Source organism: Kryptolebias marmoratus, linkage group LG14, assembly GCF_001649575.2.
Source record: "Kryptolebias marmoratus isolate JLee-2015 linkage group LG14, ASM164957v2, whole genome shotgun sequence".
NCBI lineage: Eukaryota > Metazoa > Chordata > Actinopteri > Cyprinodontiformes > Rivulidae > Kryptolebias > Kryptolebias marmoratus.
The window spans coordinates 23598124-23614019 of NC_051443.1; the positions used below are offsets into that span (position 1 = coordinate 23598124).

Below are 15896 nucleotides of genomic sequence, written 5' to 3' on the forward strand. Positions count from 1 at the left end.
AGGAGCTAAGCTTGCGCCGCCCACCCAGCTGGCCCGACTCCGAAGCAGGGACCAAAAAAAGCAGGGACCGGCCTCGAAAAAATGCCGGTGGAAACGCGCGCAAAGCAAGCCGAGTAGAGTGGAGCCGGGACCTTTAGACCCGGTGGAAAAGTGGCATTGGTGTTTATCAGTAACGAGGCGCCCTCGCAGTCTGGAGCATTTAAACAGTTCCATCCAAAATGGCGACAGTGAGGTCGGGTTGATGCAAAGAACAGAAAACGCCGCCATTACGACATGTTTTTGTGCATGTGCAGAACAGATATAAGCTACTGCAGGCGTTCGTTCACGCGCCGCGGCTTCCTCTGAAATCCGGATGCTTTCAGAGGAAACGAGCGTCTGAAGATCCATTTTCGCTCGGAACCAGACCCTCGTGCGGTCCTGCGATGGGTCTGCCGCAGATCAGGGCCAGCTCCTCCTGACCCCGAAGGAAAGAAGCGGATGGCTGGCTGCAGGAAGCGCTACAGCTCAGCTGCTGCTGCTGTTTGCCTTTAAATAACCACAGGACCTTTAGAGCCGGTGGAAAAGGGGCATAAGAGATCTTTGAGGAAATATTAGTAGGGGTGTGTGGACATGTGTGACGTCACGTTCGGGCTCGCGGTGAGAGGATGGAAACTTCTGACAGCAGGAAGTTCTGCACCTCTGAACCGAGGATAAAACTTTCTTTTTTCCTGTTCGGAGCAGAGATGCCTCCACGTTCCTCCTCTCGCCTCAGGGGGTTGGCCGTCATCTCTCCACACCTCCCCCCTCCTCCTCCTCCTCCTCCTCCTCCTCCTCGGTCGGGGGCCAGGAGCTGCCACCGGGTCCCCGGTCTCTCAGGTCCAGCTGCTTCTTTGATCGCCGGCCGCCGACCTCCGTGAAAAGGGCCCCGGAGAACACGCCGCCGAGCCTGTAACCCTCTTGTTCCCTCCGAACAGGAAAAAAGGGTTAATTGTATTTAACAATATGCTCTCCCCTCCCTCATCGCTCCGCTTGATTAGAATTAGAATCACATCTGGCTCCGTGTTCTGTCCCTCATTACTGCTGAATCTCATTAGGAGCTGCTCCCGTGGGGAGTCGGGAATGAAGGGTTTGGGGGGGGGGACACTTTCCGCTTTCTTCCTGCCTCTTCCTCATTTCGTCTGCCTCGCCGCTTCGTCTCTTCTGCGTTTACATCAGCGGAAGTCCTCATCTGAGGGAATGACTGAGCGCCGCCACACTCCTCTTCCTCCTCCTCCTCCTCCTCGCGGAGCCGGGAAATTGTTTTACAGTGCCAATTAAAGTAGGCATGTAGAGTTTTTTTATTATTTTTTTTTTTTCCAGGGTATGTATTATTCACGCCGTATTATTTGTTGCGCTCAAACATTAAAAAAAGAAAGAAAAACCCACTAAAATAGGACTCTCAGAGTAAGTTCCACTTACTTGTAATGAAAAAAAAAAAACTACACCAAAGGTTTTAAAATATAGTCGACATGAGGAAAACAAGCGAGCTTATTTATGGCGCCCTGAAGTCCTACTGAATAATAATAACTTTTAAACTTTGTTTCTGCAAACATGGGTGGGGGGGGATTAATTTCAGGGAGGAAGAAAAACATAATAAAGTTTGACTGAGGTAAAAACATTCCTTTAGCAGCTAAATAAGAGCACCGAGAAACACTCAAAGACTTTTTTTTTTTTTTATTTTTTTTTATTTAATTTGCACTTTTTAGAGACAGTAATAAAAAATATGGAGAATATAGAATAAATAGAGTTTCTTTAGCTGAGGTGGGTGAACAAAGAGGCTCGGAGGGGTCGGCTTTCAGATCATCGGCGAGTCGCAGAGAGCGCAGGGAGCCTGCAGGATCTTCTTTATCCACTCCGGATCTGCGAGGAAACGGAATCAGTAAAAAATCTGCGCTGAAAACAAAAAGTATTACTAATAATAATATCATTATTATTCCGTTAGAGCTCCTGACAGTTCGTTTCTTTTAGCGCCTCGGCTGCTAACACTTAAGGCGAGGCCCTCAGGCCGAAGCACGGCGGTGGCGGCGTCGTGCTGAGGACGCTCAAAGCGGATGAAACGACATTTAAAAACTCTTCAGCTGCGCCTCGAACCAACAGCCGGGTGGCTGAAACAACTAACGGGATGTCGTAGCCCTGGACGAACTGTCGCCGCCTCTCGTTGTTTCACGGGAGCGGCCATGTTGGATTTACGGAACCAGACTCCGCCCGTCCCCGCCTACAGTCATCATGGAGAACCAATCAGGTAATCGGTGAGTAAACCAATAAGAAAATAATAATAATTTGAGTTTTTTTTCTTTTGTTTTTTTTATCGTTATTGGTTTACGTGAAAAGGGCAGGACTGGGACCAGCCTCTAGGGAGCACTGTCGGCTTCCAACGGGACGTGGAGCCCAAACACATCAGAGCTGGTTCCTGATTGGATGAATCCGGCAAACACCCCCCCCCACCCCCCCGACCTCAAACCGGCGGAAAAGAAGAGCGCTCGCTCGGACGTCCGATTTCTCCCCGAAGCTTGATGACGGAAACGAACAGCCAGGTGTGGTCCAGGTGCGACTTGCCGTGAGACATTTAGGCCTGGGGTGTCCAATCCTGGTCCTCGAGGGCCACCATCCTGCAGGTTTTCCTTGTTTCTCTGCTCCAACACACCTGATTCATGGTTAAATCACCTCTTCTTGTTCTGCAGAAGCCTGTTAATCACCCATTGATTCAAATCAGGTGTGTTGGAGCAGAGGAACAAGGAAAACATGCAGGATGGGGTTGGAGACCCCTGATTAAGGCAAACATTAGCAGGGGGAGGGGGGCGTGGCTATAATCGAACGTGTGCGTCCGGTTCTGAAGCTGCAGGTCGGCGTTGAAGTATTTAACGTCTTATTTAATATAAAATGCTTAAAAAGCAGCGAGAGTCTGTTGGCTCGTGGACGGTGTGGTGGAATGGTAATGATTGTGACAGCCGCCCCCCCCAAAAAAAAAAAAAAAAAACCCAGCACAGAGCTGTCAACCTTTCGCTCAGATAGGCTGGAATGACCAGCAGAGCTCAGCCTCGGGCTCCCAGACAAGAAGGAGAAAGATCTGAGGTGCAGGTAGCAGCCACATGACGCAGAACCCCCCTGCCCCCAAAAATAAATAAATACAGCAGGGAGGAAAACAATGTTTGACTCTTCCAACTCTCAGCACAACGAGGACCAAAACCCACTGCTGCTGAAATCTCTCATTTATCTTCCCGAAGGGGTCAGAAGCAGAAAAAAAAAGTTACGGCATCTTAACTACAGGAAGCTAAAGAAGATTATATCTGAACGTGACTGAAAATATACAGATTTTCTGTTAGTTTAGGTATAATTTTAAGGCGGTAGGCTGATTAATTGGACGATTTTTGCCACTTTTTAATTAAACGGCGCCCCGTCGGGCACAGCTGTGTGAAGCAAAGGTTCCTGGAGCCGAATTCAAGCACTTTCCAGGCCAGTTTAAGATTTTCCAGCACCTCGCAGCGGCGACGGTTTACATAGAAACTGGACACGATGGCGAAGAGCTCGAATAACGCCGTTGTTTGCCTTCGAATCGATCCATTCGGAGCCCGAAACGAGTCCTCCGCTCAGAGCGGCGGATCCAGATTCCTACGAAACGGTCGACGGTTTGTTCCTTGGGATGATTCTGTCACATCGAGCTGACGCCGGCAGGATGTGGATTCAGGACTAAACTCTTGTTTCGATGAACATCAGTCTCAAGATGCACTTTCAAGCACCTGAGTCGAAATTCAAGCGCTTTAAAAACCTCGAAAAACACCCCATTTTGTTCTAAATGTTCAACCCACGCTCATTTAAGGTGGGCAATTAGATTAATTTATTTATTTTTGGGTAAACGGGAAACATTTACAAGCCAAAAGTGATTTTAAAAACCGGTTTACGTCAACCATCAGCTGCTCTGGTTTCTGAATCTTGGCATCTGCATCCTCTGACCTCGAATTCAGACTTTTATAACAACGACATATTTAAATTAATTACACTGATATTCATCCAACAAGGAAAAAAATCATTAAAAAAAAACAAAAAACAGGCTTCCTGCGAAGGTGAAGTGTTTCGTTGTCATTCAGGAAAAGAATGAAAAATCTGGACGAACAATTAGATAAACTTGTTTTATTTTATTTTATTTTTTTTTTAATAGATAGACTAATTATTTCTGCTGCTTTTAATTGTGCTGAATTTCTGAACGTTGCCTGTAAATGTTCGGATTAATCAAAGCTAACGAAGCGTTTAATGCTGCGATAACTTCGTACAAACAGAATGATGCTTTTATTTTGTAGTTTACGTGTCTGCCGCGGCTCAAACGGAAGTTTCCAATCATCTTATTTCCTCGGTTTAACGGATAAAAACGTGCCGACGAGTCAGGGGAAGCGAACGCACCGAATCCTCCTCGTTGAACTCGATGAAACCGAACGAGAGTCTGAAGGAGACGCGGAAAAAAAAACGCGCGGCTAATTTCTTTTTTAAAATTGTCTCGCCTTATTAGGTATTGAGTTTTCAAGCGGGCGGTGAAACCTGAGGCGTCTGGCGAGGATCTGAGCGCGGGGGAGCGGGGCCGAAAGGCTGACGTTGAGGGTGACAGGAGCGGACGGCTGAAGGGAGCGCGGCGGCTGGGAGAACCGAGGAGGAGGTGGATGGAAAGTGGCGCTTTACCCTCAGGCTCTGGCAGTCTGGCAACGCTATCCTGCAGGAGACAGCGTCTGAACGTCAGCGTCTGGCAGGCCTGGTACGACAACACACACCTGGATGGAAGGAGACCGCGACAAATACATTAGGAGGCTGGATGGCAGCCCCACACACACACACACACACACACCGGCAGAGAAGCTAAAAGTTTGGCGGAAACGGCGCTGATGTGCATTTGACGGGCGCAGGGATGGAAATCTGAGCCCGGCAGAGGCGCCACGAGCTACCTGGAGAGCAGGGAACGCCTGACAGATGAGATTTATGAGAAGATGAAGAGTGATGCTTGGGTAAATATCAAAAGGTGGGTGGATTGATTGCCGCTCTCCGAGGAGTAATAAACTGGCAAAGGAGGGGTTTTAATTCTCCTCCCGGAACTGTCGGCTGAGGAAAAAAAAAAAATAAAAAAAAATAAAGAAAGAACAAGGAGAGCCCTGCGCCGCCTGTGAGGACGAAACAAACAAACGGCGTCCCCGACCTGAGCCACACATGTCCGTTTTCGCAGACGGCTTGTTTGTGGTCGTCGAAGGGCAACGCGGCCTGACAGAGGCTGCAGCGCTCCGAGAACATCTGCTTGTTCATCTTCTTCCTAACGTGGCCGATCAGGACCTGAAAACAACACAACAACAACAACACACACGCAGACGCCGTCAGCCAAGCCAGCAGCACCACTTAAACCTGACGACTGTGTTTTCAGCAGCTCGCGTTTAATAATTTATCGAAAGTGATTTTGTTTTCCAATTGGATGAAATCTGACCGGGTTTAAGTGGGATGAAGTGGATTAAATTGGTTTGCGTGTGACTGGAACTGAACTTGTGTTGCTTTCCTGTAAAATAAAAGCCACGCAGGTTGTTTATTAATGGAAACCGTAACACAATCACACAATCAGACATACGAGGGCAGCCGACGGCCGATATACAGCACCGATTATTTTTTATTTGGACCAAATATATATGTTTTATTCAACAAAACACAACACTAATTAAGTAAACCTAAATAAATGTTTATTTAACAACCCTTAGAAGAACTTGTACACCTAAAAAACACATAAAAGGAGCATTCTCACTTAAAAAAAAATGCTGCATCTTCATTTTCCTCCTCGGTAATTGATTAAATATGCCAATTTTTACTAAGAAATCTTTAATTTCATCCAAGGAAAAGCAGATTTATCTTTTTGCTGCACCATGCAGCTGCAACATGTTGGATTTGTTCAAAGATGGGAATAAAAAGCAAACAGAAAACCGGCCTCTCAACCGATCGCCGTCCTTAAAACGGCCACTTGCGCGTGGCGGCGATCCCGTCTGCACTGCCGTGAGGGAGAGAGACCTCAGAAGAACCGAATTCTTACAGAAGACGGCCCCTCCCGTCCCTAAACACTGGTTTGAGATGACGAACTGTTTGTTAAACACCTGAAGAGTTTAAATCAGAACGTCTGAGCGCATCACGTCGCTTTTAACGCGACCTTATCGTTGCATCGCAGAGGCAGGCCAATTAATCAGGCCTGTGTTGGTAAATGCATGTTTATTTAAGTTAATTCTTGTTTTATTTTGGTAAATGTGTTGCACATCGGCCGTCAGCTGCTCTGATTTCTAAAGATGGACGCTCGTATCAGTCGACCGAACACGGGACATTCACAGAGATGATGAGGTGAAGAGTCATTACCAGTTGTTACCTCTGAAGCTCTGTCGTTGGGGTCTTTGGACAGGTAATCCATCAGGCCACAGGTGGGAACGCTGGTGTTCTGCGTGATCCAGGTGTTGAGGTAAACCACGCCCAGCACCTTCTTCATGTTTTCCCTGATCAGACGGGTCTCCACGGTTCTGATCTGAGCCTGCACCTCAGCCCTGCGCTCCTCCTCCTCCTTCTCCGGTTTGACCCTGTCGGACTCGCCTTCCTCCCGGTCCCCGAGCCCCGCCCCGTTCGCCTCCAACACGCCGATGTTCCAGCTGCGGTCCTTCTGCGGCGCCTGCAGCGCCTGGAGGAGGACCCGCAGCAGAAACAGCTTGAAGCGCCACAAGTAGGGCGAGTCCGCTTCCTGGATCTTCTTGTCCAGCTTGTCCCGCAGCGGCGCGGGGACGCGCTTGCTCCTCAAGATGTCCGACCTCAGCAGGTCGAGCAGGTCGGCCATTTTGTGCAGGTTCTGTGCAGGGGAGTCGAGCAGGAGCGCCGCTGCAGTTTCAGGAGCTTTCAGGGCCAGGAAGTGGACCTTGTAAGTCCTGCTGATGGGGTGGAAGCCTCCGACCAGACCCTGAGTGCTGACCAGAGCCATGTAGGCCCCGTTGTGGCTCACAGAGATCCCGTAGATCCTCCGTCCTGTCAGGCTCTCGGGTTGCAACAAGTCCTCCACTTTAAAAATCACAGAGTTCGCCGTAAAGGTTGGAGTCAGCTTTTTGATCCACCCGTCCATGGAGGCTGTGTAGAACGCAACGCCGTGCTGACTGGCCGCTAGGGAGACCACGGGAAGAGACTGCAGCCCCGCCAGGTGGGAGTTGTGCACGTTCAGGCCGGTCGGCGAAATCATCAGCAAACACCAGAAGACGTAGCAGCTGCGCGAGGCGACGATGAGGCTGCAGCTGGATTTATGGATGGGGTGGATCAGGGAGACGCATTTGATGTTTTCCACGGGCATGTCGTCGCACTCCTTCCACAGGATGACGGGGTGCCGGAGGGTGAAGTAGCCCTTCACCTTCGACAGGCCGACGGGCACAATCTTCACCGGCCCCACGTCGCTGCCCACGATCAGGCCGCTCATCCGGCGGTCCGCGTTCTCGTACTCCCACCACGCCACGCCGCTGGGCCTGGCCACGCCCGACTCGATCAGGTCGTAGAACTCCACGTCGTCCCCGTCGGCGAACGGCAGCGCGAACCTCCACAAAACGAGGTCGCCGTTTTCCATCAGGACCGCCAGGAGGACCATGTCCGCGGTCACGCAGGCGTTGTCCTGCTGGACCTGCCTGGTCGTGTAGACGCTCGACCACTCCATCCCGAGCGGTGTCTGCATACGGAACCGCCGCTGCAGCTCGTCGAAGTCCAGCAGGTTGGCCTCGGGCGGCCCGCAGTCCTTTCTGGCGTAGGCGCGCTCCCTCAGCCTCTCGCCGTACTTCTTGGAGAGGTCAACCAGAAGGTTCCACTCGAGCCGCCGGTGGCTGCTGTGGACGGTGAGCCTGTTGTCGAGCGTCAGGCAGGCGAGCAGACAGCGCCCGCAGGAGTCGCAGCCCACCGGCGACCAGCTGGCGTACTTTATACCTTTGTGCATGCCGACTGATGGGTTGATCACCGCGTCCGTCAGGAAAAGCTGCCTTATCGTGGGATCAGGATGTAAGGAGAACTTTTCCATCGCCTGAGCCACCTCCACTGACGGTCCCACCTTTAAAAACCAAAAACAGGCGAAGAATTAAAACTCAAACGCCATCCACTACAGCTTACAGCTGACTCTAATAAAAATGGACACCAGCTGACGTCACAACATCTTAAGGAAAGGTTTAAATCTTATTTAGCAGAATCAGAGAAACTTCATAATCATTATGTGAAAAAACAAAACAAAACATGAGGAGTATTTGCTCTAATGCCTTTAATTCCAAGGTGATAAACTATCAATGCTTGTTTGTTAAATTTAAGACTTTTTATGACCCTAAAGACACCCTGTCAGCTGATCAGTGCAGCTGTACAGCATTTACCCCACGCCTTAAACAAAACAAAACAAAAATAAAGCCGTATATCAACACAAGATGAGCAGGAAAGGTGCCTCGCTGAAAAACGAACAGACTTGATTCCTCACATGGCAAGTTTTAATTGAAATATTAAACGTTTCAATTAAAACGTAATCACTTTCATGCCTCTCGGGGGTCATTTTGGTAAGCGGTACAGAACCAGAAACCTCCCCACGTCTCACAACTTCTTTAATAACTCACACAGCCTCATCGGACAACATGCAGCCTTCTCATTTATTGCCTTACAATTCATAATTTATCGCTTCCGCACTGGAAAAAAAAATACAACCACGTGTCTAAAATCCCTGCTATAACAGCTGCAGATGAGCACAGAACTGTTCCGACTCACTTTTTGTACGGAGTAGACTTGAAGAAAAAAGGAATAGAGATAATTAATGTTTACTTTCATAAATACGACACAAGTTTCCATCAGACTTACAGGTAATTCAGGAAAAATATAAAGGAAAAAAAGTAAACAAATCATAAACTCAAACTGTGCATTATGTGTTGTATTAACCTGCTCAAAAAAATCATCATTTATTAAAAGCTAAATATAAATCAGAAACAAAATTGAGGTATTTATAATAATAACTGCACTGCTTATATGCTGTTGTTCGTTTAAAGTGACTCAAACTGTTAAAATTGAGCATAAAAGTTTACATTAAATTATTATTTGCATTAGTTAAAGCTGCAAATAAAAGTATTTTCAATGTATATTCTGCTGAGCAAAAATGATGCTGCCAGCTGTGGTGTTTTTAGCCGCTAATTAGCATAATTAGCACAGCAGCTAAAGCGCCCGGGTTTAGCCACAGAGGAGCTAATATTAGCGGTGGACACAGGTGGACATGAGAGCTCGTTCACCCGCAGTTTGTGCGCCTCGTTCGGGACCGGGATGGAGGTCCGGGACAGCGTCAGGTCCTGCTTGGTGGCCCGGACGTCGCAGGTCAGCTCCATGACGGACAGGGAGCCGGAGGTGCTCACGGCCAGGCGGTGGTCCTGCGACCAGGCCAGCGGCTGCGGCCCGCTCACCGGGGACAGGAGCGGCACGGCCGGCTCGCGTTTCACCGCCACGTCCCGCAGGCTGGACACCACGTCGTCCTCGTACTCGGGCTCGGTCTTGATGACAACATTGCTGGGCACTGACGGCGCCGATTCGCCGACAGCCGCCATCTTTTTTTGTTTTCCTTTTTTTTTTCGGCAACAGGAAGTGACGTCACTCAAGTGCGCATAGAGAGGCGGGACTTCCTCCGCTGCTTTAAATAGTCCGCCCACCATATCAACAAACCAAGAGAATATTAGTTTTAGGGCGTTTAATAATAATTTAACGTGCTAGTTTGATATTTTATAGTGAAGTTTATTCATATTTAAACTGTTATGTCTTATAACATTCCCCCATCAAATCCACTCAGTCATCAAGAAAAATGACAACTTTTACCATTTACCATACATACACAGGACCTTATATAATGATTTAAATCAACAAATGAACATAAATTTACTTAGATTTATATATAGGGTGTTGGTAATTTGAAGGATTCAGATTATGATTGCTTTTGGCTTGGCAAAAAATAAATAAAAACTAATTACATTAAATTTAAGGATAGATAGATAGATAGATAGATAGATAGATAGATAGATAGATAGATAGATAGATAGATAGATATTTTTTTGTTTTGTGTTTTTATCTTATATGTCACCTTTATAAACTTATTAGTGGACGTGTGTTGTCAGTGTTATTTTTTTAATGTATTTTACCTTCAACCTGTTGAGGACAACAGAGACATTTTTTACAATTTCCACCGGTTCTTCTTGTATGCGTCCATGTCTGATCCTGGCAGTCCACCCCCTTGACCTTTTACACAAGACTGCACTTACCTGAGGGGGGGGCTGCGTAAAAAGGCCACCTCTGTGTTTCCCACCGATGTAGCAGAAGTGATATCAATGGTTTTTCATTGAGAGGAGGGGGGGTTGCTGTTGCCCTTCCAGTGCATGAGGCCCAGTGCATTTCTGCTGAAGGCTGTCAGAACACATAACGGTGAAAGGGAGACTTCCTTCTTCCCTCCCACCCTGAAGGGAGCGTGTGGGAGCAGCAGTGATTGAAAGCAGCTCCTGTCAGGTGAGGCTTTCGCAGAAGGAGCGTCAAGTCAACTGCTAATCTCCAACGTGGCGACCCGTGGGGCGCCGCCGCTCTCCGGAGGGAGCGCAGTCAGGATCCTGAGCGCCGAGGCTCTTTTTCCGGGGCTGGAGTCCTGTTAATGTCTCCCTAAACACGGTGAACCACGCTGATATGCTCTAAATACATTTCATTATCATCATCATGATTATATCACTAATTGTGTGTACTTGGTAATGTGCTGCAGCAGCCACCTCCTGGGAGGCGTCTGAAGAACTGAATGATTAAAACGTGTACGATGAACCATGCATCAAAACGTCCCCGAGGGCTTCTTTGCAAGAAACATGCGAGCGGCTGCACCGACACTCGGAGCCAGAGAAACAGCAGAGGATGAGGTCTGCTGAGGGTTGAAAGGCTGAGAAGGAACCTGGAGGCAATAACAAGACAGGAGGAGGATTTTAGAGATGCAAAGGATTGACCCAGGCTGACCCCATCCATATCCATAAACCCACACTACATAACCTGTACACCTCCAGACACAAGTCCAGAGCAGCCTAAATAATTCCACCAGCTCCACAAAAGGCTCAGGTTCAAACCCTGACTGGGCTTCTTTGGCCCGCGAGAAGTGTTTCCATCTTTATGAGTGGTTGACAGGAGCTGATAAAGTTTTTTTGTGACAGCATTTGATGAATGTTTAATCCGACATTCACGCTTCCCGGGCTGGGATTGAGTCCCAAGTCAGAACCCACCAAAGACACACAGCAGGTGTGTAAAATATTCATCCAGTACACGCTTCATTAAGAATGAAACATACCACGGTCCTCGTTCATTTATTTATTTCGATTATTGAAACAAAAGACAGAAAAATGAGAGATTAAAACATGGTGGGTGTGCTATTCTGTATTTGTCTCGCAGATTTGTAGCAATTTGTTTTGTGACAAATAACTCTGCCTGCTGGAATCCCGCTGTCATCTCGCTGAGAGTCAAGCAGCTGCGGCGAGAGGAGGTTCCGTAACAAATCACCGTCTGCCTGAGACTCTCCGGCTCTGCGTCCAGGCTGCAGCGCTCCGACCTTTGACCCGTCCAGAAGCGTCCGGTGACTCGTCACACGAAACACGTCGATGCGCCGCCGGGCCGGCAACAGCGAACGGGGCGGCCCCTTATTAATTAGCGGCAATGAATGATCCCTCCTGGCGACAGGTGTCTTCCCTCGGACAAATGAAATGACGGATGTTGCGTCTGTCAGTGATGGAGCTCTTTTTAGTTCCTTCAAACCGGTGAACGAGTCGTTGCAGAGCGACGGTGCTGCTTCAACGTATGTCTGAACGAACATGTCACACTGGTGACATACGTACCCAATGGGGATTATTAAAATTTAATCTCTTCTAATCTAATTAGAGCAAGGATGCTCACAGTGCTGACATACAGTCATACACAGATGCAAGGAAACTATTGAAATACATAAATAAAATTAAAAGCCTTGCATTTCCTGAAGGAATGCATGTCGCCTGCCCCAATTTTATACCTTTTAAAGATAATCTTATGTTAAGAAATGATGGCGTTATAACTGTTTTCATCAAACCTTGAAAAAAAAACATGATGTGCAATCTCATGCAATGTTGCAATATCTTATATATCTATTGAGAACGATGCTCAGCTAAGGTCAGTTGGCTATGGTGGCCATCTTGAACTGGGTTGAGACAGACAGACACATTATCACTTCACTTTTGGCAGCAGGCGATGACTAACACCTATAAATTATAAAAGAGAACTAAATCCTTTAGGAATAAATATCTTAGAAAGGTTATAAAATACTGCACTACTTTATATTATAAGTACTTGAATCCTTGAAATTAGGGATGGACCAATACAAGTACATACATTTGACTACTCAAAGAACACCGATATGAGTACTAATCAGTGACATGCAGTCAGATGAGGCAAACAACAGTAAAAAGAAAAACAAATATTAATATTTGTTTAGATTTAATTTGTGCTACATTTATGTAGCTTGGTAGTCAGTGTTGTGGTATTCTTGCAGCTGCAGGTTTGAGCATCAGGAAGGGCAACCAACGTAAAACAATTGCCAAATATTTTGTGCAAAGTTTGCTCCTGAAGAAGAGAGCAGCATTAAATTTTTGCTATGAATTAACTTTTTTATAGGATTTCTCCCTTTTTGTTGCCAATGTAGTATTTGTAGACATTATTACATGTTAATTTTTTCTACAAAAGTGCTCATGTACTTCACATTTGTTTATTACATATTTTATTTTGTTGATAAAATCTCACGTTAAAAAGCCAGGAGTAAGGCGTGCAGTGACCTGCATCGGCCTGCAGGGGCGCCGGTGAGCTCAGAGTCCGTTTCTTCTTCTACTGTTTTTTTGTGTTATTAAAACGTTTAGCTAAAAGAATCAAAAAGCGAGGAGCGCAACACTGTTTATGCTGCTAAAATAGTAGATTATATATTTCTCAAGTTTGAAAACTTCTCAAACTGGACTTCAAATCGAAACGAGAAGTTTTATTATTATTATTTTTTTTATCTAACTTCGGAGCAAACCGATGTTTTTGTAACTCCTTCCAAGAAGTGATTCCGGATCAGCAGCGCACACAGAACTTGAGGTAAATGTTTTTTTAATCCCTTAATATGAACTTTATTTGCTTCATACGCACACAGACAGGTGTGAAGGTCAAACAGACCATTAAACTACAGCAACGCCGAAATGGCGGGCTCCCTGCGCAAGCTATGCTAGCAAGACGAGAATTTGTGCCGCCATCTTGAGAAGAGCTACCTTTAGCAACGTGACCGTTCTTGGATGCTATGAAAATGGCAGCGGGCTATAAATGTCAGCTTTAAAACACTAAATTCAGCCAAGGAGCCAAATGTTTTACGATTAATTGTTATAACTATTGGAGCAAGCACCTAAAAGACATTTGGAAGGGCATTCCAGATCCAGAAACTTGATTGACCTGTTTCCACCTGTTGAACAGTTTTTACTTTGTGTACTTTTATATACAAAATGTCGCCCATAAAAATACACGGAGATGCCTTTAAATCCTTCAAAAACATTGTTGCAAACATTTGGTCTTTTCATACTTCTTTTTATTTTTTGCTACTTTTAGCTTCTTTCTAGGCTTTTGATACATTTAGCTATCCTTTTGCTCTTTTTAGGTTTCAGCTAGCCTTTTTCTACTTTTAGCTTCTAGACAGACTTTTGATACTTTTAGTGATTTGCTCAGTTTTTGCTTTTAGTTAACCTTCTGTTACTATTAGCTTTGAGCTAGCCTTTTGTTACTTTTAGCTAGTCTTTTGATACTTTTACCCAGCCTTTTGCCATTTTTAGCTTTTAGCTATCATTCGATTACTTTTTGCTTTTAGCTAGAGTTTGCTACTTTTAGCTTTTAGTTAGCCTTCTGTTACTAACAGCTTTTAGCTAGGTTTTTGATACTTTTTGCTAGTCTTGATACTTTCAACCCAGCTGATTTTAGCTTTTAGCTAGCATTCTGCTACCATCAGCTTTTAGCTAGCCATTTGATACTTTTAGCCAGCATTTGGTATTTGGTATTTTTAGCATTTAGCTCAAATTTTGCTACTATTAGCTACCATACTTCTACATTTAGCTAGCCTTTTGTTATTTTTAGTTTTTACTACAGTTTTGCTACTTTTTGATTTTAGCTAGCCCTTTGCTATTTTTAGGTTTTAGTGATTTGCTGCTTTCATTTTTTGCCTTCTGTTACTATTAGCTTTGAGCTAGCCTTTTGATATCTTTAGCCAGCATTTTGCTGATTTTAGCTTTTAGCTAGCCTTTTGCTACTTTTGGCTTCTAGACAGACTTTTTCTACTTTTAGGTTTTAGTGATTTGCTCAGTTTTTGCTTCTAGTTAGCTGTCTGTTGCTATTAGCTTTTAGTTAGCATTTTGATACTTTTAGCAAGTCTTTTGGTATAGTTAGCTTTTAGCTAGCATTCTGATGGTTTTAGCTAGCGATTTGATACTTTTCAGTTTTAGTTAGCCTTGTGTTCCTGTCAGCTTTAAGCAAACCTTTCGATACTTTTAGAGACTCTTTTGGTATTTTAGCTTTTCGCTTGTAGCCTGTGTTCTCCTCTCAGTATTTTCGCAGAAGAAGTTGTTTCTCCGGCTCGCAGCGGGTTCGGTGCTCACCTGTGGGCTCGGACCTGCGAGTTACCGACACGATACCTGAAGAGTAAAACTCCAGAGGAAATCCAGTCCTTCTGTTTATTCCGGGGGATAATGGCTGAATTATTCATCCCGTGTGATGATTAATTAAAGGAGGCCTCAGGTCCTGTGGCAGGTACAGGCTGCTCGGGCGCACGCCGGCGTTCCCAGGCGGCGTGCTTGGATGCCTCCCTCCTCCTGGGTCCCTCCGCGCGTCTTTTTTTNGGGGGGGGGTTGGCCTTGCGTGCGGTACATGCCACCATTTTAACCCGGGTCAGCTAACCGTTTCCGGGGCCTGCTTTAGCTGCTCTTAAACTCTGATTTTTAGTCCATTTAGGATCAGGGTCGGGCTCGAAGGAATGCATATCGCCCGCCGCCTTTCATTCTGTAGGCTGAGGCTGATTAGCTGTGGCGGCCATCTTGAACTTGGTTAACTTGAAGGTAATCAGTTGTAGCCCAAGGTGAAAATAAATACTTTAATGCATTTCAAATACATTTGACTTTAACTACAAATATCTTTTATATGTTAACGTCAAGAATATGAATGTCACACTTTTAATAAATGCTTAAAAGCACCTTTTGTGAAATATAATATGAGAAAATATACTTCTACTCTTGTGTACTTATCTCAAACTCTTTCCCAAATATACTCTTTATGTATTTTACTACTATTGTACATATTTTTGAAAAATACAATGTAATATTTTAAGGTTTATGTATATTTTAAAAGACATTTTGGTGCAGTTTTTTTGTACTAAAATTCACTTTATTATAGGTAGGTGTAAAATGGAAATCAAATAATAACTTTTGTGGAAGTTTATTTAAAATGTGTCCAGTGATGAGATATTTTGCTAACAGACAGGCAGAGTTCGCTCCAATAGTCAAAGGCAAAGTTTTGAACACAGATCTCGTGCTATCAGTTAGCGCTCAGAGGTTCAGTCTCAGCTACTACCACCGATTTGTAGCTCGGTTTGTATAAAGTGGCTGAACTTTGTGTGTTTGTGCAGCAGAAGCTGTGAGCTCCAGATTAAGATGCTTAAAGCTGCAACAATGAACGTTTCTGGAGTTCTTTAAAAGAGAGTTCCTCCACATTAAGGCAGAGTTGGACCCTGCAGGAGCCAGCAGCTGGTTGCTGCCAGGCTCAGGTCGGCAGCAGCTCCTGACTCTCTGACCCGGAGTGGGCAG

The 15896-nt window shown here is 45.7% G+C and overlaps 1 protein-coding gene across 8 annotated transcripts; it reads right to left on the bottom strand.

Annotated features, from left to right (window-relative positions):
* Positions 1-1695: 1695 nt before the first annotated feature.
* Positions 1696-9639, bottom strand: gtf3c4 (general transcription factor IIIC, polypeptide 4). 8 transcript variants are annotated; one of them, XM_017425544.3, is made up of 5 exons: positions 9288-9638; positions 6389-8083; positions 5195-5325; positions 4687-4775; positions 1696-1878 (listed from the first exon to the last, which is right to left on the bottom strand). In XM_017425544.3, exons 1-5 carry the CDS (start codon positions 9594-9596, stop codon positions 1814-1816), a joined length of 2289 nt encoding a protein of 762 aa, XP_017281033.1. In that variant the 5' UTR covers positions 9597-9638; the 3' UTR covers positions 1696-1813. The 8 variants fall into 8 exon arrangements, 4 of the variants coding, with proteins under 4 accessions (XP_017281033.1, XP_037835414.1, XP_037835415.1 ...); XR_003039521.2 differs by having other exon boundaries at positions 1819-1878; positions 4687-5100; XR_005234032.1 differs by having other exon boundaries at positions 1819-1878; positions 4687-5100; positions 6379-8083.
* Between the last annotated feature and the right edge of the window lie 6257 nt (positions 9640-15896).